The sequence below is a fragment of the Amblyraja radiata genome, chromosome 20 (assembly GCF_010909765.2).
Source record: "Amblyraja radiata isolate CabotCenter1 chromosome 20, sAmbRad1.1.pri, whole genome shotgun sequence".
NCBI lineage: Eukaryota > Metazoa > Chordata > Chondrichthyes > Rajiformes > Rajidae > Amblyraja > Amblyraja radiata.
In genome coordinates, this window is record NC_045975.1 from 42918780 (window position 1) to 42945795 (window position 27016).

General features: G+C 44.1%; 1 protein-coding gene across 1 annotated transcript in view; it reads right to left on the reverse strand.

The window, feature by feature from the left end:
* Positions 1 to 1288: 1288 nt before the first annotated feature.
* insc (INSC spindle orientation adaptor protein) overlaps positions 1289 to 27016 on the reverse strand; it is a 216735-nt gene continuing 191007 nt past the window's right edge. The window contains exons 9-12 of the mRNA XM_033038498.1: positions 19694 to 19760; positions 6338 to 6493; positions 3797 to 3873; positions 1289 to 1498 (exon numbers count right to left, since the gene is read on the reverse strand). Of these exons, the coding sequence (XP_032894389.1) occupies positions 1370 to 1498; positions 3797 to 3873; positions 6338 to 6493; positions 19694 to 19760 (429 nt within the window). The 3' untranslated portion in view covers positions 1289 to 1369. The remainder of the gene's footprint in view (positions 1499 to 3796; positions 3874 to 6337; positions 6494 to 19693; positions 19761 to 27016) is intronic.

A 27016-nucleotide genomic window follows, 5' to 3' on the forward strand; every position in this document is an offset into this window, starting at 1 on the left:
CAACCATTCAGGGTGTAAATTGAAATGGGTCATGTGAAATGGACATCAAACCTACCTCACTTCACTGAATGTAGACATACAATTGGTGAGGTACACATTGAAGCTCAGTATTAAAATCTATACTTGTTTGTCAAATCATTGGTCATCTCAACTTCAGCCTTGTTGTTCAATTTTAATTGCCGTCCAAAAGGAAAATATAGTGCAGGTCAGTACTTGACACATATCCTTGACTGTTCCATGACAAACTATCCCATCCATTCTCAAACCCACTCAAGGGCTAAACAAGGCATCGAGAAGGTCATATGTCAACCGAGACCACACGAGTAGTTGTAGTCCTGTCGAGATTCTGAAACTCTGGTGCAGGAGAGCTTCAGTCACAAATTCACAACCTTGTCTCCCACGTCTTGGGAAGAGAGCTCAGAGTCATTGTGGTCGTCTTTAAGAAAGTAGACCTCTCCAGTCGCAGTTACAAGAGAGTCATTGTTGACTTGTTCATTGAGATTCAATAGAAGGGACCTGGACTGGATCTCAGCTGATCAAAGGTCCGCCACTCATTAGCCTCTACAGTTCAACTGTGTCACTGACAATAAAGATTCATGCAGAGACCCTGGTAAATATAGTCCCCAGCTAATAAATATATACGGAAATAAGTGCTTTCTAACATTTGGATATAAACTGAGGTCTGGGTTAAAGATTAGGCCATGCACTGTGGTACTAAGCCATTGGATGGAATTTTACAACAAACCACCTCTCTGAGGATATTCGATATTATGAAGCATTGTGTTTTTTGTTCATGAAGAAGGCTGTTGAAACCCAGCACGTTCACTCAAAGGGTGGTGGTTGTATGGACAAAGCTGCCAGGGGAGGTAGTTGAGGCAGGGACTATCCCCACTTTTAAGAAATAGTTAGGGTAGATAGAAACAAAATGCTGGAGGAACTCAGCAGGACAGGCAGCATCTCTGGAGGAAAATGGGTGATGTTTCAGGTCGAGACCCATCTTCAGACACGAAACGTCATCCATTACTTCTCTCCAGAAATGTTGCCTGTCCCGCTGAGTTACTCCAGCATCTTGTGTCTACCTGCGGTTTAAACCAGCATCTGCAGATCCTTCCTACACAGGTACATGGATAGGACAGTTTTGGAGGGATATGGACCAAACGCAGGCAGGTGGGACGAGTGTAGCTGGGACATGTTGGCTGGTGTGGGTAAGGTGGGCTGAAGGGCCTGTTTCCACACTGTATCACTCTATGACTCTATGACTAGTGTAGCTGATACATGTTGTCCAGTGTGGGCAAGTTGGGCCGAAGGGCCTGTTTCCACACCCTATGACGTTCCCTCAGCATTAATCGCACGATTCGCCAAGTCGCTTTCAGACAAAACTTTCCTCCATATTTGAGCAAAGCAAGAAGGAATCGACAAGCCGGGGCTTCACCAACTGCTGGTAGTCCGAGTCTTCAATGCACTGAGGGCTGGCCAGCGCCAGCTTCCGTAATGCAGCCTAAAATAAACAGAAAGCGATGCTTCAGAAAATATTATATTGGCATATCAGGGGAGTCACTGAAGCGCAAGCACACGAGAGAACTTCACCACCAATGCAAGCTCTTCCCAAAGCTTAAATTGTCTTTCATTATTTATTGTAAAATGTAAATTGATTTGATCTGAAGAGTGAGTTGATTAGAAGGCTGTGGAGGCCACGTCAGTGGATATTTTTAAGGCAGTGATAGATAGATTGTTGATTAGTACCGGTGTCGGAGGTTATGGGGAGAAGGCAGGAGAATGGGGATAGGAGGGAGAGATAGATCACCCATGATCAGCCATGGCAAAGTAGATTTGATGAGCCGAATGGCCTAATTCTACTATTTCTTATGACCTTATGAGAACGCAGGACAGAGCAGCACGGGAACAGGCCCTTCAGCCACAATGTCCGTGCTGACCGTGAGGCCCAATTAAACTAACCTCCTCTGCCTGCAAGTGATCCAAGTCCCTCCATTCCATCCATATCCATGTGCCCACCTAAAAGCCCCTTAAATACCACTATGGTATCTGCCACCACCACCATCCCTGGCAGTGTGTTCCAGGCACCATCTTGTATGAATACAGTCCAAAGTTGTTAAAAACAGAATGTTTTTAATTTAATATATTGCAATTTTACATAAAGCATAAACGGGCCTTAAAGGCCCGTTTATGCTTTATGTAAAATTGCAATATATTCTCATGATAACATGACTTGTCAGTTTCTTCTATGTGCTTCAGAACATTAACTTGACTTTTAAGATTTGTGGTTCACCTAAAATTATACCACAGACTGCAAAAAAACCTGTGTCTGTGGAAGGAGCTGTGCGCTGTACTTAAACTCCAGCACAAAGTCCTCAGTGTGCAGAGTTCCCTTCCATTGACTTCAGTGAAATAAAATTTAGCCACAGCACAATGCACCAGCGCTCTAAACTCAAGTCAAGAGTGTTTTATTGTCATATACCTAGACAGAACAATTAAGTTCTTACTTGCAGCAGCACCAAAGTGTATGTAAACATAGTACTCTGTAAACAATATAGTAAACAAGAAAAAAGTTCAGCGTGTGTGTATAATACACAGTTTATACACACACACACTGAACTGTTTTTCTCATTTACTATGTTATTTTCTTATTTACTACACACACACACACACACACACACAGACACAGACACACACACACACACACAGACACACACACACACACACACACACACACACACACACACACACACAGACACAGACACAGACAGACACACACACACACACACACACACACAGACACAGACACACACACACACACACAGACACAGACACAGACACACACACACACACACACACACACACACACACACACAGACACAGACACACACACACACACACACACACACACACACACACACACACACACACACACACACACAGAGACACACACACACACACACACACACAGAGACACAGACACACACACACACACACACAGAGACACAGACACACACACACACACATAAAACAAACAATAATAGTGTAATGATGCTTTACAATCAGCATCAATTATTAAGTAAAGGTATAAAGTGTGGGTAACTTTGCAATGTCATGTTTGGGCTTTGTGTTCAATGCCAGGAGAGTGATGTTAAGCAACCTTTGGCAATTTCTGTTCAGAAAATAGATTTTTTTTGTTCTTTAGGGTCTGGGAGCTAGTCCTGGCTAATTAGAAAATAAAAATGTTCACGGGGCTTTGAAGACGGTGGAGGGGGAATATAGGATTTGCAATTATTATAAAATTATTAAGAGAAAAAGCCTAATGGGCAGTATCATTTGCTCTCCTGTTAATCTATATTTGCAATAACATTAGTCTCTCAATAAAAATCATACAAAATCACTACAAATATAACCTATCACATTTCATTTCGAAACATTTGAATTTCCCATTTACATCAACATTTTGTTCTTGCTAAATTCTAAATTACAAGCTTGGTAAATATAAAGCCAACTAAAACTCATTTTTTGAATAAAGCTATGAAATGATATATCAAGGAATGATGGACTATGGACCACGTGCAGGCAGAGGATTAGATTCTCTTGGCATCGTGTTCAACACGGACATTGTGGGCTGAAGGGCCTGCTCCTGTGCTGTACAGGTCTATGACATTCCATGAGTACTTTAAATGGACTAGATTAATCTGTGGGCATGATTTTTGCAAATAAAGTTTAGAACTATTCCGTTGCCTATAAATAGCTACAAATGCCACAAAATAAAGGAAATATAAAAGCAATCACTTACCAAGCAAGCGACTAGTACTGAATCATTATTATTCCTCTCAGAGGGTGACCGACAGAGTTCAATCAGGCGGGGAATACCTGGGTGTCAGATAAACAGAAAATCTTAAGATCTTTGGTGGAGAACTGTGTGAAAATACGTACAAACTAAGTGTAATAATCAACATTATATTTTCAACTCATTTGATATATTAGGTTTGGATTTTTAATGTTGATCAATTATGATCCTCGTGCAATGTAAGGGTTAAACAGACTCCTCAGTTAAAACCCTGGGATCTGTGGTTAAAATGGAGTTGTCAGCTCACAGCAGCATGCAAGTGGAGTAAGCAGGGAGACAAGTACTAGAGTAAAGGGCCTGTCCCACTTACGTGTCCTTGGCACGCCAATTACGTGACCTCATGGTCGCGTTGAGCCGCGACGGTCCAGCGAAGGTCGGGCGTGATTACATGCGTACGCACAGCTGTCTGGATCGCGTGATGTCATTTGAAGATGGACACAAAGCTGGAGTAACTAAGCAGGACCGGCAGCATCTCTGGAGAGAAGCAATGGGTGATGTTTCGTGTCGGGACCCTTCTTCAGTCTGAAAGAAGGGTCTTGACCTGAAACGTCACCCATTGCTTCTCTCCAGAGATGCTGCCAGTCCCGCTGAGTTACTCCTGCATTTTGTGTCTATCTTCAATTTTCTTGGCCCCGCTCTGGGAGTAGAAGTGGGGGCGGATCATGACCGCAACGGCCGTGAGCCCCAGGCCGAGTTCGGCGATCGTTTGCCTGCTTCTGCTGCTGTTGAAGGTGAGACGTTGCGTCGCGCCAGGGTCCTGGGCCTGTCCCACTTTGGCCGTAAGTTTCACGACAGGCCGTTGGCGCGCGAAGATTTCGTTCACTACAAAAATTTCGGAGCCACGCGCGATGTCGCGCACAACTACATACCCCTCCGCGCTTCTCAGTGGGACCGGCCCCGTGCGGCCGTACGATGCTCTTGCGCCTCAACGCGACCACGAGGTCGCGTAATTTGCATGCCAAGGACACGTAAGTGGGACAGGCCCTAAACTCAACAGGTCAGGCAACATCTCTGCAGTCTGAAGAGGGGTCTCGATCCGAAACATCGGCAGTTCCTTTTCTCCAGAAAGCTGTCTGACCCATTGAGTTACTCCAGCTTTTTCTGTCACTCTGCAGAACATGAATAGGTGACGTTTTAGGTCGGGACCCTTGTTTAGACTGATTTTGGGGGGGGGGGGGGGAAGAGAAAGATGGAAGAGAGGAGGGGCAGGATAAAGCCTGGCAGATTATAGGTGAGGGGATGTTTTCATATGCAGACGGTTGGATAAAGGCCAGAGATGTTACTCCAGTGCTTTGTGTCTTTATTTGTAAACCAGCATCTGCAGTTCCTTGTTTCTACGTCAAGCAAGCAGTCTCACTTGGAAGAAGCAATTAGATGCTGGAGAAATGCTCGGTGTCAATTAGAAAAAGATGTAAATCATGAGGCCGCCTGCAAGGACACCCAGCAAATGGATAAGATAAACTTTTCTTATCTGAATAAAGTTCATCAAGGTGCCTGATATAAGAAAATAATCCTTGTTTTCAGTACTGAGAAGAACAGCTAGTATAAAAAAAGAAGAGACAGAGTGCTGGAGTAACTCAGTGGGTCAGGCACCATCTCTGGAGGACATGGATAGGTGACAGGAGGACATGGATAGTTGTACAGAGCCCTAGTGAGACCACACCTGGAGTATTGTGTGCAGTTTTGGTCCCCTAATTTGAGGAAGGACATTCTTGCTATTGAGGGAGTGCAGCGTAGGTTTACAAGATTAATTCTCGGGATGGCGGGACTGTCATATGCTGAGAGAATGGAGCAGCTGGGCTTGTACACTCTGGAGTTTAGAAGGATGAGAGGAAATCTCATTGAAACATATAGGATTGTTAAGGGCTTGGACACACTAGAGGCAGGAAACATGTTCCCGATGTTGGGGGAGTCCAGAACCAGGGGCCACAGTTTAAGAGTAAGGAGTAAGCCATTTAGAACGGAGACGAGGAAACACTTTTTCTCACAGAGAGTGGTGAGTGTGGAATTCTCTGCCTCAGAGGGCGGTGAAGGCAGGTTCTCTGGATGCTTTCAAGGCTCTTAAAAATAGCGGAGTCAGGGGATATGGGGAGAAGGCAGAAACGGGGTACTGATTGGGGATGATCAGCCATGATCACGTTGAATGGCGGTGCTGGCTCGGAAGGGCCAAATGGCCTACTCCTGCACCTATTGTCTATTGTCCATTGTGACGGTTCAGGTCGGGACCCTTCTTCAGTTTGAAAACACAGTCAACATTTATTTGTGGATTAGGGTAGAAACATGGGCTTATTGAGTATATATAATTACACCTTGTCTACTTGGTTCAATATTAAATGTTTCTGAGGATTTGATCAATCGCTTTTACAAAGATATTTTGCAAATATACCCATTGCATCAATCGCCATCCCGTGAACTACAAAGTCAACCTAGTACCAATGCAGTGGAGGATATCTAATGATATATTTTCTCAAGGGAGGTTGTTCTTACAGTTCAGACTGGAGGCAATGCTGCAGACATTTGGCTCCCTGCTTAAGCGGGCTAGTGTGACGGCAGACTTTTGTAACACTCTCTCCAATGCTGCACTCTCTGTTGAGATCCCTGGTGCGGGACGTTCATGGAGAAATTCCAGCAATAGTTCCACACCTTCAAGAAAAACGCAGATCAAAAGAAACAGAATCACAACTTAATGAAAACAGATGAGCCACAAGGAACTGCAGATGCTGGAATCTCTCATTGAACAGAAAGTGCTGGAGTAACTCAGCGGGTCAGGCGGCATCTCTGCAAGGAATGGATAGATGATGTCTTGAGTTTGGACCCTTCATCTGACTATTGTCTGAAACATTATCAGAACAATCTATTATTGAGTCACGGAGCCATACAGTGTGGAAACGGGAATCAACCAACATGCCCCATCCACACTAGTCCCACCTGTGTGCATTTGGCTCACAAACCTGTATGTCTTTGGAGTGTGGGAGGAAACCAAAGATCTCGGAGAAAACCCACGCAAGTCACGGGGAGAACGTACAAACCTCCATACAGACAAGTCTGGATCGAACCCGGGTCTCAGGCATTGTAAGGCAGTAGCTCTACCACTGCGCCACCATGCTGCTCTCTCTAGCAATAAATCATTCTAATTGAGTTCCCTCTACAACCTTAGTTTGCAAGTAGAATAAACATTGCATGCCGCCTGCAATGCACCATGTAGGCACAGGTAAATTGCCTCGTGGGATCTGACCACTCCTTTGGAGAGTGGTCAGATCCCAAATCTAAACAATCGGTCTAAACAAGATTTAGCATCCATAATATTTGAGCTTGCTGTAGATCTTTGCCTCTATCTCTGGAAGCTCAGAGCGTGAGAAATATAAATACACCAAGAACCCCCCAATGGTGGCCTGCGGCATGGATGTACACTGTGAAGTTAGCAGTGTTGAAGTATACAGATGGACTTTCAAAAAAGCTTTGAAGACCACTCTGTAATGTCACAGAAAAATAACAGAGGCAACATTTAGTCAAAGCAACCTAAGTGGAGGTAAACAAAGCAACAAAACACAGGAGATGCTGGAGATATTCCCTTTATCTTGCAGGGAACTTGTTTGTAATCTTGCTGCTGACTGGATAGCATGCAACAGAAAGCTTTTCACTGTACCTCAGTACACGGGACAATAAAGTAAACTAAACTAAAATGCCTCGTCCATCCATCAGTGTGAGAGAAACTCAGACAAGTTAATATCTCAATAACAGGAGGTACAAGAAAGTCCAGTTGCTTCTTGTCCTTTTCACCTCTATCCCTTGTCTCGCTCTCAACCCATCTGCCAATTGACCTCCCCCCTCCCTCACCTGTATCCACCTATCACTTGCCAGGCTTTGTCCTGCCCCCCTCCTCTCTTTTCCAGCTTCCTCCCCCACTTCACATTGTGTTTTTGATTTTTTGTCTTTGGAGCGAATTCTGTCTTTAATTTGTGTATTGGTGATGTCCTTATTATTTATTTTACTCCGACTATATGTTTTTTCTCTCTTGTTAATTTCTGTAAGGTGTCCTTGAGACTTTGAAAGGCGCCCGCGAATAAAATGTATTATTATTATTATTACTTCTCCATTAGTCTGTAGAAGATGCTACCTGACCTGCCGAGTTCCTCCAGCACTTTGTGTTTTGTTCCAAGAATATCACATTGACTAACGGTTAAAGAAATGAAATGTTTTTGATAATAAACTAGTCCATAAACTGGTCGGTGAAGATGTGGATTATAGACATGTTCGATTCACTACACTTGGAAAACATTAGGCTTGTCTTGGTGGAAAAAACAGATCAATTTCTTAAGACATGGATTTCTTATTTATTTGTCTTTCTTCTGCACTGCTTTGGTATAGGGGTCTTTTTCCTGCTCTTTTCTATTTTATCTCTTCATTCTTTTTTTTATTTTCCTTGTTTTCCTTTTCTTTTCTTTTTTCTTTTTTTAAAAATGTAGGTTATAAGGTTAAAAATGAAGCTGTACAATAATTGTATAATTGTTATGCCGATTGTTTTATTCTTCTACAATTGCTTCTAATAAAAAATTTAAAAATAAATAAACTGGTCCTGAAATCAAGGCTGCCTTGACTAACACGGAATAGTATAACACAGGAACAGGCCCTTTGCCCACAATGTCCATGTTGAGCAGGATGCTTCGATAAACTAATCTCCTCTGCTTGCACTAGATCTATATTCCTCCATTCCCTGCATTTCCGTGTGTCCATCATAAAGCCTCTTAAACACCACTATCATATCTACCTCCACCACCACCCCCGGCAGCACGATTCAAGCACCCATTAGCCTCTGTGTGAAAAATTGGACAATAGACAATAGACAATAGGTGCAGGAGTAGGCCATTCGGCCCTTCGAGCCAGCACCGCCATTCAATGTGATCATGGCTGATCATCCCCAATCAGTACCCCGTTCCTGCCTTCTCCCCATATCCCCTGACTCCGCTATTTTTAAGAGCCCTATCTAGCCCTATGTGTTTCCTCATCTCCGTTCTAAATGGCTTACCCCTTATTCTTAAACGGTGACCACTGGTTCTGGGCTCCCCCAACATCGGGAACGTTTCCTCCCTCTAGCGTGTCCAAACCCTTAAAAATCTTATATGTTTCAATAATAATCTGATATGTTTCAATAAGAATAAATGTTTCAATTTGCCCTGCACATCTCAGTTTAGTGTAGTTGAGGTTAGAGATACAGCTGAGGAACAGGCCCTCAGGCCCACCGCGTCTGTGCCGCCCAGTGATCCCCACACATTAACACTATCCTACGCACACTAGGGCCAATTTATACTTATGCCAAGCCAATTGACCTACATATCTGTACGTCTTTGGAATGTTGGAGGGAACCGAAGATATCGGGAAAAAACCCACGCCGTCACTGGGAGAACGTACAAATTCCATACAGTCAGCACCCGTGGTCGTGATTGAACCCGGGCCTCTGGTGCTGTGAGCCAAAAAAATATTAGTCTGAGTGAAGCAAAAGCCTTCAACAAACAGCTACGGAAAGGAAGGTGTGTCCACAGCCAATAACAACACCAGACAACTTTGGGTTGGAGCTGGTTTGTTAATTGTGGACCACTTTGTTTTTAAATCGGTGGTGCCATTTTCTTGGAGTATTATTGAAGAATAACTCTACATATTTTATTTATTTTTGGTGTGGTTGGGGGTGGATGGGTGAGATATTTCACAGAAGGGGAACTGAGCACAGAGAGACCAACACACAAATAACAGAATCTCGACAGGGGCACTTTGTTACTCACATGCCTCTTAAACACCTCTATCGGATCTGCCTCCACCACCACCCCTGGCAGCGTGTTCCATACTCACTGTGGTTGCAAGGGGGGGGAATGTATGCAGCAACTGTCCGGAAAAAGTTAGGCGACAACTGTGTCTTTGCGAGGAAAGGTCAGGCAGAACAAATATATTGCACGAGAATATAGACTAGATGTCATGCGTGCAAGTGTACCCGAGTGTACACGGCAGCTAAACCTAGGCTGACAGAGAGCAGGCTCTCTTTCCAATAATCTGTTTGGATGGACACAAATCAAACTCAAAAGTTAAACAGTGCAAATGCTTCAAATCTAACCCACCCATTTTTTAAACAGTATATTTCACTAAAAGGACCTAGTCCAAGACATGAACATTAGGTTTCATTTATTGTACTACATTTATTTTGGAGTTTTAAAGTAAATAAATACCTAATTGTTATAAATCTGTTTAAAATATGTTTTATCCGATTGGGGGCACAGCGGTAGAGTTGCTGCCTTACAGCGCCAGAGACCCAGGTTCGATCCTGATTACGGGTGCTGTCTGGAGAGTTTGTACGTTCTCCCCGCGACCTGCGAGGTTTTTCCCCGGGTGCGCCGGTTTCCTCCCACACAGCAAAGACATGCAGGTTTGTAGGTTTATTGGCTTCAGGAAAGATTGTAAATTGTCACAAATGTGTAGGATAACGCTAGCGTATGAGGTCATCACTGGTCGGCATGGACCCGATGGGCCAAAGAGCCTGTTTACACGCTGTGTATCTAAACTGAACTAAACTGAACTAATGACATAGTGGACTTTTTCCAGTCCCTGCTATTCCTTCATAAAGATTTGAATCAGATTTAGGATTTGCCGAACAGATTGTACCAGTGAAACCTGGCCTCCCTCCCCTGCCCTGCTGGAGCCCATTGGCTCTCTGCCCCACCATGGTTGAACCACGCCAGTGAAATAAACTTAAATCAGAGATTTTTAGTTCATAATGCAATTTGAGACCATTCACACAATCTAACAAGCGGTAAATGTGATTGTTAATACTATCACGATTTTCAATAACTTTCAATGAGAATTGTAGGCACTGCATCAGTTCAAACTATTTCAGTGCAGAAGAATGCTATGAATGATTTTACTTCGGAGTCACGTGAGTGACTACGTGAAGAACCCCGCTAGGACGCATGCGTGTCATATCGCTACACGCATTGCAACGAGTCACAGCAGGGGGAATGACGTTCCCCTTAGCGGCAGAATTTAAAAGCCGGGAACAGCAGGTAAGGAGACTCTGCGTTATTTCCACTTACTTTACAGGTGGAGGCATGGACAGATCCACGAGAAACAAGAAGGCTGCGAAAAAGCTGGCGTGGGAGAACCGCGGAGTTGCGGGCTTCCAGCAGCAGCCAACGGCACGCCAATCTCCCGTAATGGGAACAGCTGTGCCCGGCTTCGCTCCCGCACCGGCCAAATCAACACCACGGCCGGGCGGTAAAGCGAAGCAAAAAACAGACAGAGTCGTTGACTCCGATGAGTCCGACTTTGAACAGCCGCGAGCGGCCAGTGCCCGTGAGCATTGGGGCCGGTTGGAGCGGCCTCAGGAGCAGCCGCGAGCGGTCAGTGCCCGTGAGCATTGGAGCCGGTTGGAGCGGCTGGGGGAACAGGAGCAGCCGCGAGTGGCCTGTGCCCGAGAGCATAGGAGCCATTTGGAGCGGCTGTTGGAGCAAATACTCCAAAGTGGCAGGCTGCGGGAGAGGGAGCCTAGTCACAGTGGGCAGCTAGTAAGTCCTAAAGCAGTACCTCTTGTGGGGCTGCACAGTGTTTCTCCCTCATCAGAGGGGAGTACGGGGGGTCAATTCTGGGCTGACCCTGAAGAGGGGTGCAGAACATACCCCTAGTGTGCATGGGGTGCAAGAAAACCTATTGGATATGGTGTCCCAGTTTATTCAACCCGACCAAACTGGCCAAAACCTGGAGCCCAAAATAGCTGCAAGTATTGACTACATGTCATTCAACCAGCTACAAGGACAGGCATTATTGGACACCACAGCAAGACACTTACCACCAGGGAACTGCAAATCACTAAATGTTCCCAGTGTCAACCAGTGTATTTGGAAACATGTCGGGGCATCAATCAGAGCCAGGGACTTGAAAATACAAAAAGTTCTGAAAGTCCTAACAGCGGGAATTACGGCTTTCGCCCGCACATTGAACGAACAAGACATGACACAAGATCACCAAGATGCACTGGCTTTATTTTGCAACTCCCAATGCGAGTTAAATAGTATTAGGAAGAGTGCCATCCAACCGGCTTTAGACTCCAAATTTGCAGGCCTCTGCAAACCTGGAACCTCCAAACCACCAATACTACTATTTGGAGGGGACTTATCCAAACAGGTAAAATAACTTGACAAAGAGGCTAAAACCCTGGGACTCATTAAAGCAGCGTCCAAAAACTACTTTGGCCAGAAACAGCACCCCTACGCACCCACCAGTCGGCCAAGACAAACTGGTGAAAGCTCGAAGGCCAGGAACACTCAACATCGGTCTTTTTTAGGCCATGGCCCAGACCGGCCTTCCTGGAAAATGCGCAAACCCTCAACACCAACCCAACTAGAGACCCAGACACCGGCGCCTCAACGTCCACGGAGGATGCCGAAAAAGTAACAAACCTACCACTGGTAACCAAGGAGGTAGGTGGGTTTGGTTCCTTACGAATTGAAGGGAGCATGGAGGTTGGTGGGAGATTACACTTCTATCTGGATGCATGGAATAAGTTAACTACCGACACTTATATTTTAAGTAGTATCCAGGGTTATACCATAGAATTTATACAAAAACATAGCCCTCCAGTTCAGCATGTACCGAACCGAATGTTCGTTCTTACAGGCAAAGAAAAATCAAAAGCACATGCTGAACTACAGCGGCTTTATAAAAAAGGAGTAATTGAGAAAACCCAACACGAATCACAGGAATTTGTGTCCAATGTCTTTATCAAAAACAAGAAAGATGGTGGTTGCCGCATCATCATCGATTTGACTAATTTGAATACTTTCGTACAATATATTCATTTCAAGATGGAAACCTTTGTTACTGCTAAGCAATTGATTTTCAAAGGTTACTACATGGCAAGCATCGATTTAAAAGATGCTTACTATACAGTACCCATAAGAGGTCACCACAAATGTTATTTAAAATTCAACTGGATGGGTCAGCACTGGCAGTACAGGGCACTACCTAATGGTATAACATCAGCCCCCAGGCTGTTCACTAAAATGTTGAAACCAGCCCTAGCGTTTCTGCGGAAACAAAAACACATGGTAATGGCATATCTAGATGACATACTTATTGTGGGCAAAACTTTGGAATTGGCTAAACAAGCGGTAACAGCCACAAAACAATTATTTAAAACACTGGGGTTTATCATCCATCCAGTTAAATCTAAATTAACGCCTTCAACCACAAAGGATTATCTGGGGTTCACCATTAACTCAGTTCACATGTCAGTGACTTTGCCGAAAGAAAAGGTTACAGCCTTAATAGAGGCTTGCAGCAAAATCATTGACATCACTAAACCACCCATCAGACTGGTAGCAAGAATAATTGGCAAAATAGTGGCTGCGTTTCCTGCCACACAATTCGGACCTTTACATTATCGAAATTTACAGAGGGCGAAAATACGAGCACTCAAAATTAATGGTGGTCATTTTGACAGACCAATGAAGCTACCAACAGAAGCCATAATGGAACTAAAATGGTGGGAAGATAACATTAGGCATTGTTCCAATCCAATCATTATCAGCAACCCATCTATGGTACTACAAACTGATGCCAGTGCACTTGGTTGGGGTGCTACCAATTCAATCTCCAGCTGTGGAGGGAGATGGAATGCACAGGAGGCATCATTATTACAAACACTGGGCATAAACTACCTGGAGATGTTAAGTGCATTCCATGGCCTTAAGTCATATTGTTCTGGGTTATATCACTAGCATGTTAGACTCCAAATTGACAACACCACCGTGGTAGCATATATCAACCATATGGGTGGAAACAAATCGACATCATGTGACAATCTGGCCAACATAATTTGGCAATGGTGTATCCAGAGAGATATTTGGATATCAGCTACCTACTTACCAGGTAAACTAAATTTAGTGGCAGACACCAGGTCACGCAAATTCAATGAAAACACTGAATGGATGTTGGATAAAAATGTATTTGCTGAAATTACAGCACGGTATGGAATACCAGATATCGATCTATTCGCATCCAGGCTCAATCACCAGTTATCGAATTATGTTTCATGGGAACCAGGCCCTGGGGCAGCGGCAACAGATGCATTTTCGCTGCATTGAGGGAAATTGTTTATTTATGCATTCCCTCCTTTCTGCCTCATCAGTCGGGTATTAAGGAAAATACAGCAAGACTCTGCGTCTGGTATTTTGATAGTACCCGATTGGCCTACTCAAGCATGGTTCCCGGTGATACTCGACATGGTATTAGAACCATGCATCACCATCCATCATAGACCTAATTTACAGGTTCATCCTGTAACAAGGGAAAGTCACTCATGTCATAATTATACAAACCTATTAATTTGTAGAGTTTGAAAGCACCTCTACTACACCTGGGACTGACGGACCGAACAGTGGATATTATTTCAGCGGCCCACAGACAGTCCACCAAAAAACAGTACTTGGTGTACATCAAGAAATGGGGAAAGTACTGTCACAACAATAGCATCATCCTCAGATCTATGAACATCCCGTCTGTTCTGGAATTCCTGGCAAGCCTCCATTACGATGAGAGGCTCAGTCATAGTGCCATCACTGCGCCAGAAGTGCTCTGTCAACATACCTGTGGCAAGGAACAGAGCGGCATTCTGTTGGGACACACCCCCTGGTAACCAAACTCATGACGACAGATGGCACAATGGGCTAAGTGTTCGGCTGGCAACCTGAAGGTGGCCGGTTCGAATCCTGCTTGGAGTGTGTACTGTCGTTGTGTCCTTGGGCAAGACACTTCACCTACCTTTGCCTGGGACTAGAGACGGAAATTAGCTACTGATTGGCTACAATCTCGCATATTTACGTGCAAATGTTCATTAATATGCACTGTCCCTATAAACAAATTATTATTATTATTATTATTATTATTATTATTATTATTATTATTATTATTATTATTATTATTATTATTATTATTATTATTATTATTATGAGGGACATTTTTAATGTTAATCCCCCAAGAACCAGGTACTCCCAAATATGGGATGTGAGCATTGTACTGACCATGTTAAGAAACTGGTCTCCACCTACAGCTCTGCCCCTACAGAAACTGACTATGAAAACAGTCATGCTGATGGCCTTGGTCACGGCACAAAGGGTCCAGTCGCTACAGAAACTAAGGCTGGACAACATGACTATTTCATCTGGAAATTTAACTTTTCACATCAATGAATTAGTCAAACAGAACCGACAGGGGTCAGCAGGCCTAAAAATAAAATTCAGGGCCTACCCGACAGATGATTGTCTCTGTATTGTAACACACTTACTATTATATATGGAGTACACTAAGATCATCAGAGGCAAAGAAATGGCACTTTTAATCAGCTACAAACAGCCACACAAAAAAGTGACAGTCCAGACCATCTCGAGATGGCTAAAACAGGTCCTAATAAAGGCTGGAGTAGCCACTAACATTTTTAAATCTCACTCCACCAGGGCTGCAGCTACATCAGCAGCTATGAAGTTGGATGTTCCTATGGACCAAATCCTCAAGACAGCAGGATGGTGAATGGAGAAAACTTTCCAACGATTTTATAACAAACCAGTAATTGAACCTGGAACATTTGCAGAAACAAATTTAAGTTCTGTAATATGATTTTACCCCATAAATAGGGGCTATAATTTGGTGTTAATAAATTTATCGTTGTTTTTCAATATCGTATTGATGTCCAATGATGTTAACACTATTCTCCCCTTAATCAAGGCAGATGTGATGCATGGACTCGTTTCCACGGCATGAAATCACAGAGCTTTAAAATCTTCACGTAGTCACTCGCGTGACTCCGAAGTAAAATAGTAAGATTAAACGAGAACTTACCAGTTTGAACTATGATCATTATTTTATGAGGAGTAACGTTGAGGGAATACGTGCCCTCCGCTCCCACCCTTGATCATATACTCAACTGGTATCTCTTCTCTAATCTTACTATGTTTAGTCATTACAGTTATCTGTGATTTCACACCGCTGCTTTGAAGAATGACACGCATGCGTCCTGGCGGGGTTCTTCACGTATTCCCTCAACGTTACTCCTCATAAAATAACGATCAAACTTCAAACTGGTAAGTTCTCGTTTAATCTTACTATTAAATGCAAGTCATTAACATTGATAGTGTATAAAAAAATAATACATTCAAAACTGCTATGAAAGTTTTGATAGTTCAACATCATTATATCTGGCTGAAAAAATTAATTAAACCAGCAAGATGTAGCCACATGCTTGATTTGATAATTTATTATCCAGCATTAAGGACAATGTGTGCATTTCCTCATGGAACGTATGTCCTGATTAGACTAAGTGGTGCGGTATGGACTGAATGTGTGGAAGAAAATAGAACGTGTGACATTTTACCAGTCACCTACAACGCTGTGAAAGGGATATACAGAGGGGCACTGTGAAAGCTTTGCCTTTGACTGTCTGAAATATAATGTAGCTGTCCCTTGTAAACACAGCACAGAAGGCCCATTAGCCAACCTCCACTGACCAGCGATCCCCGTACACTAGCACTATCCTTCACACTAGGGACAATTTTTACCAAAGCCAATTAACCTACAAACCTGTACGTCTTTGGAGTGTGGTAGAAAACCGGAGTACCCAGAGAAAACCAACGCAGTCACAGAGTGAGCGTGTAAACTTCGTACAGACAGCACTCGTTGTCAGGATCGAACCTGGGCATCAACTGTACTGCTGCGCCACCGTACAGCCTCTTGCAACATGCTGTTATTTTATCCAACATGCTCAGTTCAAATTGACCAATTCTCTCTATTTCCCTGTAAACAGAATGGTGCAGAAAAGACAGAAACTGAAAATACTAAAATATCGCAATGTTTAAGAAACATTTAGAGATGTACATAGATGGGATAGGATCTGGGCAGGTGGGACTAGCGTAGATGAGACATATTTGTCGGTGTGGCCAAGTTGGGCTGAAGGGCCTGTTTCCACATTGAATGACTATGCAGGAAACACAAATTAATATTCTTGTTCAATAGCTTTCTCCGAACTGAAACTGAAAATTAAGTTAGAATTTCACGGAGAAAGGTAAATGTGGGAAGAAACAACATATAAAAGATATGCCACGCTGCCACACTTTCTCCTGCCCCTCCCCCTCCCCCTCCCCCTCCCCCCTCCCCCCACAAACAATCAGTCTAAAGAAGGGTCCCGACCCTAAACATCACCTATTGACATTCCCAGAGATGCTGGCTCACCCGCTGAGCTACTCCAGCACTGTACATATGTCTCTACATATAAAAGACAGAATTTATGCCAGAATTTGTGAAACTTCAGCTGTTCCAACAAATGTCAATACAGGAGGATACAAGGGAAAGGAGTTCACAGAAGCAACACACTCTGGTTGGAAAATTAAACTCACTCACAAAGCTGTGATGAAGTGAAAATGTTTGAAGGAAGAAGCGATTACGTGACATGCTTCTTTTTTTCCAAAGCATGTGGTCTGGGAGGGTATGATGCGCGTTTTGTTCCACATACATGAGAAGGTGCCAACATTGGCACCCTGAATGTTGCTGGATCTCTGATGGAGGGGCAGGCTTCAGCACAATGGGAGGTCATGTTGCAGTTGTATAAGACGTTGGTGAGGCCGCATTTAGAGTATCGTGTTCAGGTCTGGGCACCATGTTATAAGAAATATGTAGTCAAACTGGAAAGGGGACAGTGAAGATGTTGCCAGGAATGAGCTATAGGGAGAGGTTGAGTAGGCTGGGACACTATACTATTCCCTGGAGCGCAGGAGGATTAGGGGTGATCTTATTGAGGTGTCTAAAACCATGAGAGGAATAGATCGGGTAGATGCAGAGTCTCTTGCCCAGAGTAGGTGAATCAAGGACCAGAGGACATAGGTTTAAGGTGAAGGGGAAAAGATTTAATAGGAATCTGAGGGGTAACTTTTTCCACAAAAGAATGGTGGATGTATGGAACAAGCTGCCAGAGGAGGTAGTTGAGGTAGGGACTATCCCAATGTTTAAGAAACAGTTAGACATGTACATGGATAGTACAAGTTTAGAGGAATATGGACCAAATGCAGGCAGGTGGGACTAGGAGTGCAGCTGGGACATGTTGGCAAGTTGAGCAAGTTGGGCCGAAGGGCCTGTTTCCACCCAGTATCACTCTTCGACTCTATGACTCTATGACAATCCTACTGCAACTTCCTTCACAATAGCTCTTAACTTTGTTCATTTTTAACTCTCATTGCCATTCCTCGCACACAACAACAAAACATCACAATTCAGTCTTAGAATAAATATAATCTGAACATCTGCAAGAAGTTGTTTACTGGTTTACTTGTCTACAGATAGGAAAGGTTTCGAGGGATACGGACCAAACGCAGGCAGGTGGGACTCGAGTAGATGCCACATATTGGTCAGCATGGGCAAGTTGGGCCGAAGGGCCTGTTTGTGTGCTGCATGGCCCCTAGACCCTACTGGGCATAGAATGATTTAAACATTGAGTGAAGGGAGCTATTGACAATGAATGGAATGGAAGGAGAGCCCTTATAAACCTTCAATAGAAATACTTAAATAGGAACTCAATATTGTGACTGTAACTTTGATGAAAACTAGTATAATGGGAATACAAAAAAAATCCTAATCCTACTAAACATTCTGTAAGTATTGAAAGGAATGATTGGTAAATCAGCATTGAGGTCTTGAAAATTGTCATGATCATTAATTATCACTTGAATGTTGGAAGCATTATATTCCTGGGGTGAATGTAGTGTTCTCACTGAATATAAATGATCAGGGCAGGCATCATCTCTGGAGAGAAGAAATGGGTGATGTGCCGAGATCCTTCTTTAGATTTAAGAGGGGTCTCGACCTGAAACATCACCCATTCCTTCTCTCCAGAGATGTTGCCTGTCCCTGAGTTACTCCAACATTTTGTGTCTATCTTTGGTGTAAACCAGCATCTGCAGTTCCTTCCTGCACATAAATGATAAGGACTTCTTTATGCTGATTGCTGTCAAGGATGCCATTGATGTTTGTGACTGAGCTTTGGATGTGAACCTTCTACCTGTCTTCCGTTCTTATTAGTCATTGTCAACTAAGTAAGATTCTTCCAAATTTGAGTAATGGAGTCAAGCAGCTCGGAGTCAGGTGCTTCAGGTCAGCTTGCCCATGCTGATGAAGATGGCTCACCCTACCTGCTGCGTTTGGCCCATATCTATCTAAACAATTCCTATCCATATACCTGTCCCGGTGTCTTTTAAATGCTGTTATAGTACCTGCCCCAATGGGGGCGCCGCAGTGGTAGAGTTGCCACCTTACAGCACCAGGGACCCGGGTTCGATCCCGACTATGGGTCCTGTCTATACGGAGTTTGTAAATTCTCCCCGTGACCCCACGTGCATTTTCTCCAGGATCTCCAGTTTCTTCCCACACTCCAAAGACGTACTGGTTTGTAGGTTAATTGGCTTGGTATAAATGTAAATTGTCCCGTGTATGTAGAATAATCACTGGCCTGTTTTCGCGAAACTAAATTAAACTAAACCAAACTAAACTAAACTAAACTGAACTAAACTACCTCCGTGGCTGATCATTCCATATTCTCACCACTCTCTGTGTCAAAAAGCAGTCCCTCAGGTTCCTATAACTCTTTCTCCTCTCACCTTTTACTTTAAACAAATTACTTAAATATTATTCATGAAACCAAATTCTTATCATGATTATCAAGATTATATGATGGTAAACCTTCTGAATAAATAATCACAGGATTAGACCCTCATTTATTGTGTACGCATTTATAACAGTAAGACAAAGATCTGAACAAATATTTACCATTTTCCTGTATCATCTCGGATGGGCATTGATCTAATACAGCCATATTTGCCAGTATCGTCACCACCTGCATCAGATATAACACATAAACAAATGTCACATAATTTGTACATTAATAAAGTTACGTCATAAGGTCAGAAGTAGAATTAGGCCATTCTGCCCATCAACTCTACGCTGCTATGGCTGATCTATCTCGCCCTCCTGACCCCATTCTCCTGCCTTCTCCCCATAACCTCTGACACCCTTTCTAATCAAAAATCTATCTATCCCTGCCATAAAAATATCCACTGACTTTGCCTCCACAGCAGGCAGACAGAAATGCTGGAGAAACTCAGCGGGTGAGGCAGCATCTATGGAGCGAAGGAATAAGTGACGTTTCGGGTTGAGACCATTCTTCAGACTGATGTGGGGGTGGAGGTGGGGGCGGGAAGAAGAAAGGAAGAGGCGGAGACAGTGGGCTGTGGGAGAGCTGGGAAGGGGAGGGGAAGGAGGGAGAAAGCAAGGACTACCTGAAATTGGGGTGTAAACTACCCAAGCAAAATATGAGGTGCTGCTCCTCCAATTTACGATAACCAACCTGATCTCCCGGTGGCCCAGCACTTCAACTCCCCCTCCCATTCCTTTCTTCTTCCCCCCCCCCCCACCCCCACATCAGTCTGAAGAAGGGTCTTGACCCGAAACGTCACCTATTCTTTCGCTCCATAGATGCTGCCTCACCCGCTGAGTTTCTCCAGCTTTTTTGTCTACCTTCGATTTTTCCAGCATCTGCAGTTCTTTCTTAAACTTTTCGTTGCCTCCACAGCCTTCTGTGCCAAATAATTCCACAGATTCACCACCCTCTGACTAATGAAATATCTCCTCATCTCCTTCCTAAAAGATCGTCCTTCAACTCTGAGGCTATGACCTCTATTCCTAGACTCTCCGACTGGTGAAAAACATCAAAGTTTGTGTAATAATACCTGAAATAGTTTTATCATTCCCTGTTGCCAATTGGATCCCAGGTATTCTCCCCCTTTTAGTTTAGTTTAGTTTAGTTTATTTATTTATTGTCACGTGTACTAAACTCCAGTGAAAAGCTTTTGTTGCATGCTAACATGCATGCATGTTATAGGGACGACAGATGGCACAATGGGCTAAGTGTTCGGCTGGCAACCGGAAGGTAGCCGGTTCGAATCCCGCTTGGAGTGCATACTGTCGTTATGTCCTTGGGCAAGACACTTCACCCACCTTTGCCTGTGTGTGAATGTGTGTGAATGTGTGTGAGTGATTGGTAGTGGTCGGAGGGGCCGTAGGCGCAGATTGGCAGCCACGCTTCCGTCAGTCTGCCCCAGGGCAGCTGTGGCTACAGAAGTAGCTTACCACCACCGAGTGTGACTGAGGAGTGAATGAATAATGCGATATAAAGCGCCTTGAGTATTAGAAAGGCGCTATATAAATCCCATCCATTATTATTATTATTACCCAGTCAGAGGAAAGGCAATACATGATTATAATTGATCCATTCACAGTATATAGATACTTGATAAAGGGAATAACATGCACAGCAAGATAAAGCCAGTAAAATCTGATCAAAGATTGTCCGAGGGTGTACATTGAGGTAGATAGTAGTTCAGGACTGCTCTCCAGTTGGGGTTGGATGGTTCATTTGCCTGATAACAACTGGGAAGAAACTATCCCTGAATCTGGAGCTGTGCGTTTTAACACTTCTATACTTTTTGCTCTTGTCCGAGAGATGCTGCCTGAGTGTGTCCTGTCCAAAGTTTACTCTCTGGGTGAACTGATTATTGGGCTGTGTTGGGAGAAATGGGTGCACACCAGGGTGGGGTGGGGGAGGGGGGGGGCGGTACAATGCGTACATTTGTACAAATATTGTTCCTCATCTCTTTACAAACCCTGTTCCAGATCTCTCCAGATTCTCAACTTCCACATCGCCATAAGACCACAAGATGTGGGAGTATAATTAGGCCATTTGGCCCATCAAATCTGCTCTGCCTTTTGATCACAGCTGATCTATTTTTCCCTCTCAACTCCATTCTCCTGCCTTCTCCCCGTAACCTTTGACACCCTTAACTAATCAATCACTGCTTTACAAATCCCCATGGATGGCCTCTACAGCAATGTGGGGCAATAAATTTCACAGATTCACCAGCTGTAGACTAAATAAATTCCTCCTCATCCCCATTTTAAAGGTACGTCCTGTTATTCTGAGGCTGTGCCCTCTGGTCCTAGTCTCTCCCACTAATGGAAACATCCTTTCCATGTCCACTCAATCTGGGCCTTTCATTACTTGATAAGTTTCAATGAGATCCCCCCCTCAACCTTCTAAACTCCAGCGAGTACAGGCCCAAAGCCATCAAATAGTCCTCATACATTATCCCAATCATCCCTGGGATCATTTTCGTAATCACCATCTACGACATCCTCGTATATCACATCAGCTGGTCAAGCTGGCCACCCGTGAGTCACGGCGCCAGGAGGAAGTGGGCTCTGCCCGAGCCTGATGCGTGCCCCTTTTCCGGGGTTATGTCTACGCCCGGGTGGTAATAGAAAAGGGACAACGCACTGTCATGGGCGCCCTGGAAGATTTCTGGGACCGCTGGACACCACAGGGGGGGTGGAAGTTGTTTAATAATCAGTATATTCGATATTTATGCATATTTGTTTTACTTTGTGCTATGGTGGTGGGTTTATTGCTATTGTTTTGCATTGCACATATTATTCTTGTAAATAATTGATTAAATTTATTTTTGGTTAAAAAAAAAATATCACATCAGCGTGCATAAACGCAGATGATGTCCCTGAATTTTGTTACCCACGTCATTTTAAGCTAATCAGTAATATCTGCAAACTTCAGTCAGGCAAAAATTATGACTGTAGACACAAAATGCTGGAGTAACTCAGCGGGGCAGGCAGCATCTCTGGAGAGAAGGAATGGGTGACATTTCGGGATGTGACCCTTCTTCAGACTGATGTCAGGGGAGTGGGCGGGACAGAAATAGATTGTGGTCGGAGAAAGTAAGACTGGTGGAAGAACTGGGAAGGGGGAGGGGATGGAGAGGAAAAGCAAGGGTTATTTGAAGTTAGAGAAGTCAATGTTCATACCGCTGGGGTGCAAACTGCCCAAGTGAAATATGAGGTGCTGTTCCTCCAATTTGAGCTGGGCCTCACTCTGACAATGGAGGAGTCCCAGGACAGAACGGTCAGATTGGGAATGGGAGGGGGAGTTAAAATGCTGAGCAACCAGGAGATTGGCGGACTGAGCGGAGGTGTTCAGCGAAACGATCGCCAAGCCTGCACCTGGAACAGCGGATACAGTAGATGAGGTTGGAGGAGGTTCAAGTGAACCTCTGCCTCACCTGGAAAGACTGTCGGGGTCCTGGGATGGAATCGAGGGGGGAGGTAAAGGGACAGGTGTTGCATCTCCTGTGGTTGTAGGGGAAAGTATCTGGGAGGGGGTGGTTTAGGTGGGTAGGGACGAGTTGACCAGGGAGCTGTGGAGGGAACGGCTTCTGCGGAAAGCAGAAAGGGGTGCTTTCTGCGGAAAGCAGAAAGGGGTGGAGATGGGAAGATGTGGCCAGTGGTGGGATCCCTTAAGGGGTTGGACAGGCTAGATGCAGGAAGATTGCTCCCGATGTTGGGGAAGTCCAGGACAAGGGGTCACAGCTTAAGGATAAGGGGGAAATCCTTTAAAACCGAGATGAGAAGAACTTTTTTCACACAGAGAGTGGTGAATCTCTGGAACTCCCTGCCACAGAGGGTAGTCGAGGCCAGTTCATTGGCTATATTTAAGAGGGAGTTAGATGTGGCCCTTGTGGCTAAGGGGATCAGAGGGTATGGAGAGAAGGCAGGTACGGGATACTGAGTTGGATGATCAGCCATGATCATATTGAATGGCGGTGCAGGCTCGAAGGGCCGAATGGCCTACTCCTGCACCTAATTTCTATGTTTCTATGTTTCTATGTTTCTATCCCGTTGGAGGTGGCGAAAATGTTGGAGGATTATATGCTGTATGCGACGGCTGATGGGGTGGAAGGTGAGGACAAGGCGGTCTCTGTCCTTTTACGAATGGGGGGAGGAGGGAACAATGATGATTATTCACAGTCTGTTAGGGTGGCCATAGTGGAGCAGCAGTAGAGTTGCTGCCTTACTGCACTTGCAGCACCAGAGACCAGGGTTCGATCCTGACTACAGGTGCTGTCTGTACGGAGTTTGTACGTTCTCCCCGCGACTACGTGGGGTTTCTCAGAGATCATCGGTGTCCTCCCACACTCAAAAGACATACAGGTTTGTAGGTTAATCGGCTTGGTATAAGTGTAAGATAGTGTTAATGTGCGGGGATTACTGGTCGGTGCAGACTCGGTGGGCCGAAGGGCCTGTTTCCGCGCTGTATCTCTTAAACTAAACTAAAAAAAGACAATCCAACCCTATTTAAACACCAATAAACACAGCTTTTAAAATCTTTTTTTCTGCAATGATAAACATATTTTGTTATTGACAGTGTGTACAAGTTTCATTGCATTTGCTTTCCGAAAAATCCTACACATCGAGTCAGTTTAAGAAAGACACAAGTCAGAATGTTGCCATTTCCTAGACTTGCAGTGGCTAGACTAATCAATTAATCCACCATGAATGCCTCAATAAATGCTTATTTCGACAATATGAATTGGACATCTTACAAAAATCATTCTGCTTATTTATATTGACTGATTTCAAACGTCTGACCTTTCAAAGAAAAGCTCCCTCCGGTGATAAAAAAAAAAGGATAATTTGTCTGTGTGCATTTGTAGCATTTTCTACTTTTAGATACTGCCCTAACTCCCTGGATGAACTCAGCAGGTCAGGCAGCTTCCGCTGAGGGAATGTTCAGGCGATGTTTCAGGTCAGGACCCTTCCTCAGACTTTCTAAAGAAAGGTCCCGACCCAATGCGATCACCTGTCGGTCTGACCAAGGTCCCAGAACGTCACCCATCCTTTCCCTCCCCAGATGCTTCCTGACCATGTGAGTTGTTATCGTGTCAGAGTCATTCAGCACGAAAACAGGCCCTTTGGCCCAACAGCTACATGCCTAGCTAGTCCCATTTACTTCCCAGCTTCTTCCCAGCTGTTATCAGGCAACCGAATCATCCTACCACAACCAGAGAGCAGTCTTGAACTGCTATCTACCTCATTGGTGACCCTTGGACTATCCTTGATTGGACTTTGCTGGCTTTACCTGAAGCGGCCGTTCCAGGTGTCCCAAGCCACTGAGAGGGTTCTCCCGACGCCGGAGCACCATCACCCGGCGAGAGGGCTGGAACATCAGGCCCCGTAGCAGCGCCTGCGGAGGCCTCAATAGGCCCAACTATGGGTGGACAAGGGGATGGGGACTGGACTTTGTGCCTTCCCTCACAGTGGGAACCATTGTGGGAGGATGTTTTTATGTTATTGTTAAATTCTTTAATGTTGCATCTTATCTTTATTTGTGTGCTGCATGGCAAGTCAAATTTCACTACACCAATTGGTGTATGTGAAAATAAATGTCCTTTTTATCCTTTGTATCCTTTGTTATTCCCTTATCATGTATCTATACACTGTAAATGGCTCGATTGCAACCATATATTGTCTTTCCACTGACTGGATAGCACGCAACAAAGAGCTTTTCACTGTACATCGGTACACGTGACAATAATCGAAACTGTAAACATTTGCCAGACGGTGGTCTTTTCTCACCCTAATCTGTGTGGATTCGGGCGTATTAGCTATAAATTAAAATTAAATTAAATTTCTTTATTTATATAGCACATTTTTAGTCAACTTGCATTGACCCCAAAGTGCTTCACATATTTACATCCACACACACAGGCAAAGGTGGGTGAAGTGTCTTGCCCAAGGACACACACAGGCAAAGGTGGGTGAAGTGTCTTGCCCAAGGACACAACGACAGTATGCACTCCAAGCGGGATTCGAACCAGCTACCTTCCGGTTGCCAGCCGAACACTTAGCCCATTGTGCCATCTGTCATCCCAATGAGGTAGACACGAAAAGCTGGAGTAACTCAGCGGGACAGGCAGCATCTCTGGAGAGAAGGTGATGTTTCAGGTCGAGACCCTTCTTGGACAAACCTGGATGTGGAAAGGGAATGGATTATGTGCAAACAGATGACATTAGTCTATCTTGGCAATTTGTTCAGCACAGACATTGTGGGCTGGGCTGGGTGTTCCTGGGCTGTTCCAAATTCTCTCTCTCAACTCTGAAAGTGGTGCAACCAAAATGCAAGATGTTATTTTCTGTAACAGCAAGATCATAAGAAAAAGAGGCCTTCTCATAGCACGCTACACCCTGTCATTTACATGTATTGATGCTTGAGAAATGGGTCCTTTTAATTTAGCTTTTTGCATAATTGTAATTAATTAATATATAATTTATTATAAAACTATGAATCTTCTCTATCAAATATACATCGATGGAGACCCCTGAGATTTATTTACAAAATCCCTGCAACTTAAGTCAAGATCATTAACAAACTCACAAAATAGTTCTCATCATAGGAATGATCTTCTAATAGAGTTTTATCTTCTCATTCTGTTCTCATTAAATCATTCACACCATGTTTTAATAATCAGCATTTAATTCCATGTATATAGAATTCCCAATAAACAAAAAATAAAGAGAACGTTAGGTCTGGTGTTAGAAAGTAATTAATTTGCCGATCTTTGCAAAGCACTCGAAAAAATTCCATTTAGATGTTGTACGTGCACAAGGATAACAGAAAATAAGTTGCAGAAAGTAATATTCAGAACAGCAGCAGATCTCCGACTTGCACATTAAACCCACACAACATTCAGAACAGAAAACCTAGAACATAGAACAGTACAGCACAGGAACAGGCCCTTCGGCCCACAATGTCCATACAGAATATGATGCCAGGACCAATTCTTATCTGCCTGCGCATAATCCATATCCTCCATTTCACACAACACAAGAACAGGCTCTTCGACCCACAATGTCCGTGCTGAACACAATGCCATTACTTATCTACCTGCACATGATCCATATCCCTCCATTCTCTGCATATCCATGTGTCTATCCAAAAGTCTCCAAAACGCCACTATTGTATCTGCCTCCACCACCACCTCTGACAGCACGTTCCAGACATCCACCACTCTCTGGAAAATAACACCTCTCCTTTAAACGTTGCCCCCCCCCCCCCCCTACCTTAAAGCTATGCCTGCTAGTCTTTGACATATCCATCCTGGGACAAGGTTCTATAGCTATGCCTCTCATAATTTTATATTTCTATCAGTTTTCCCCTCAACCTGAGGCAAAATTCAAGAGATTCTGGGA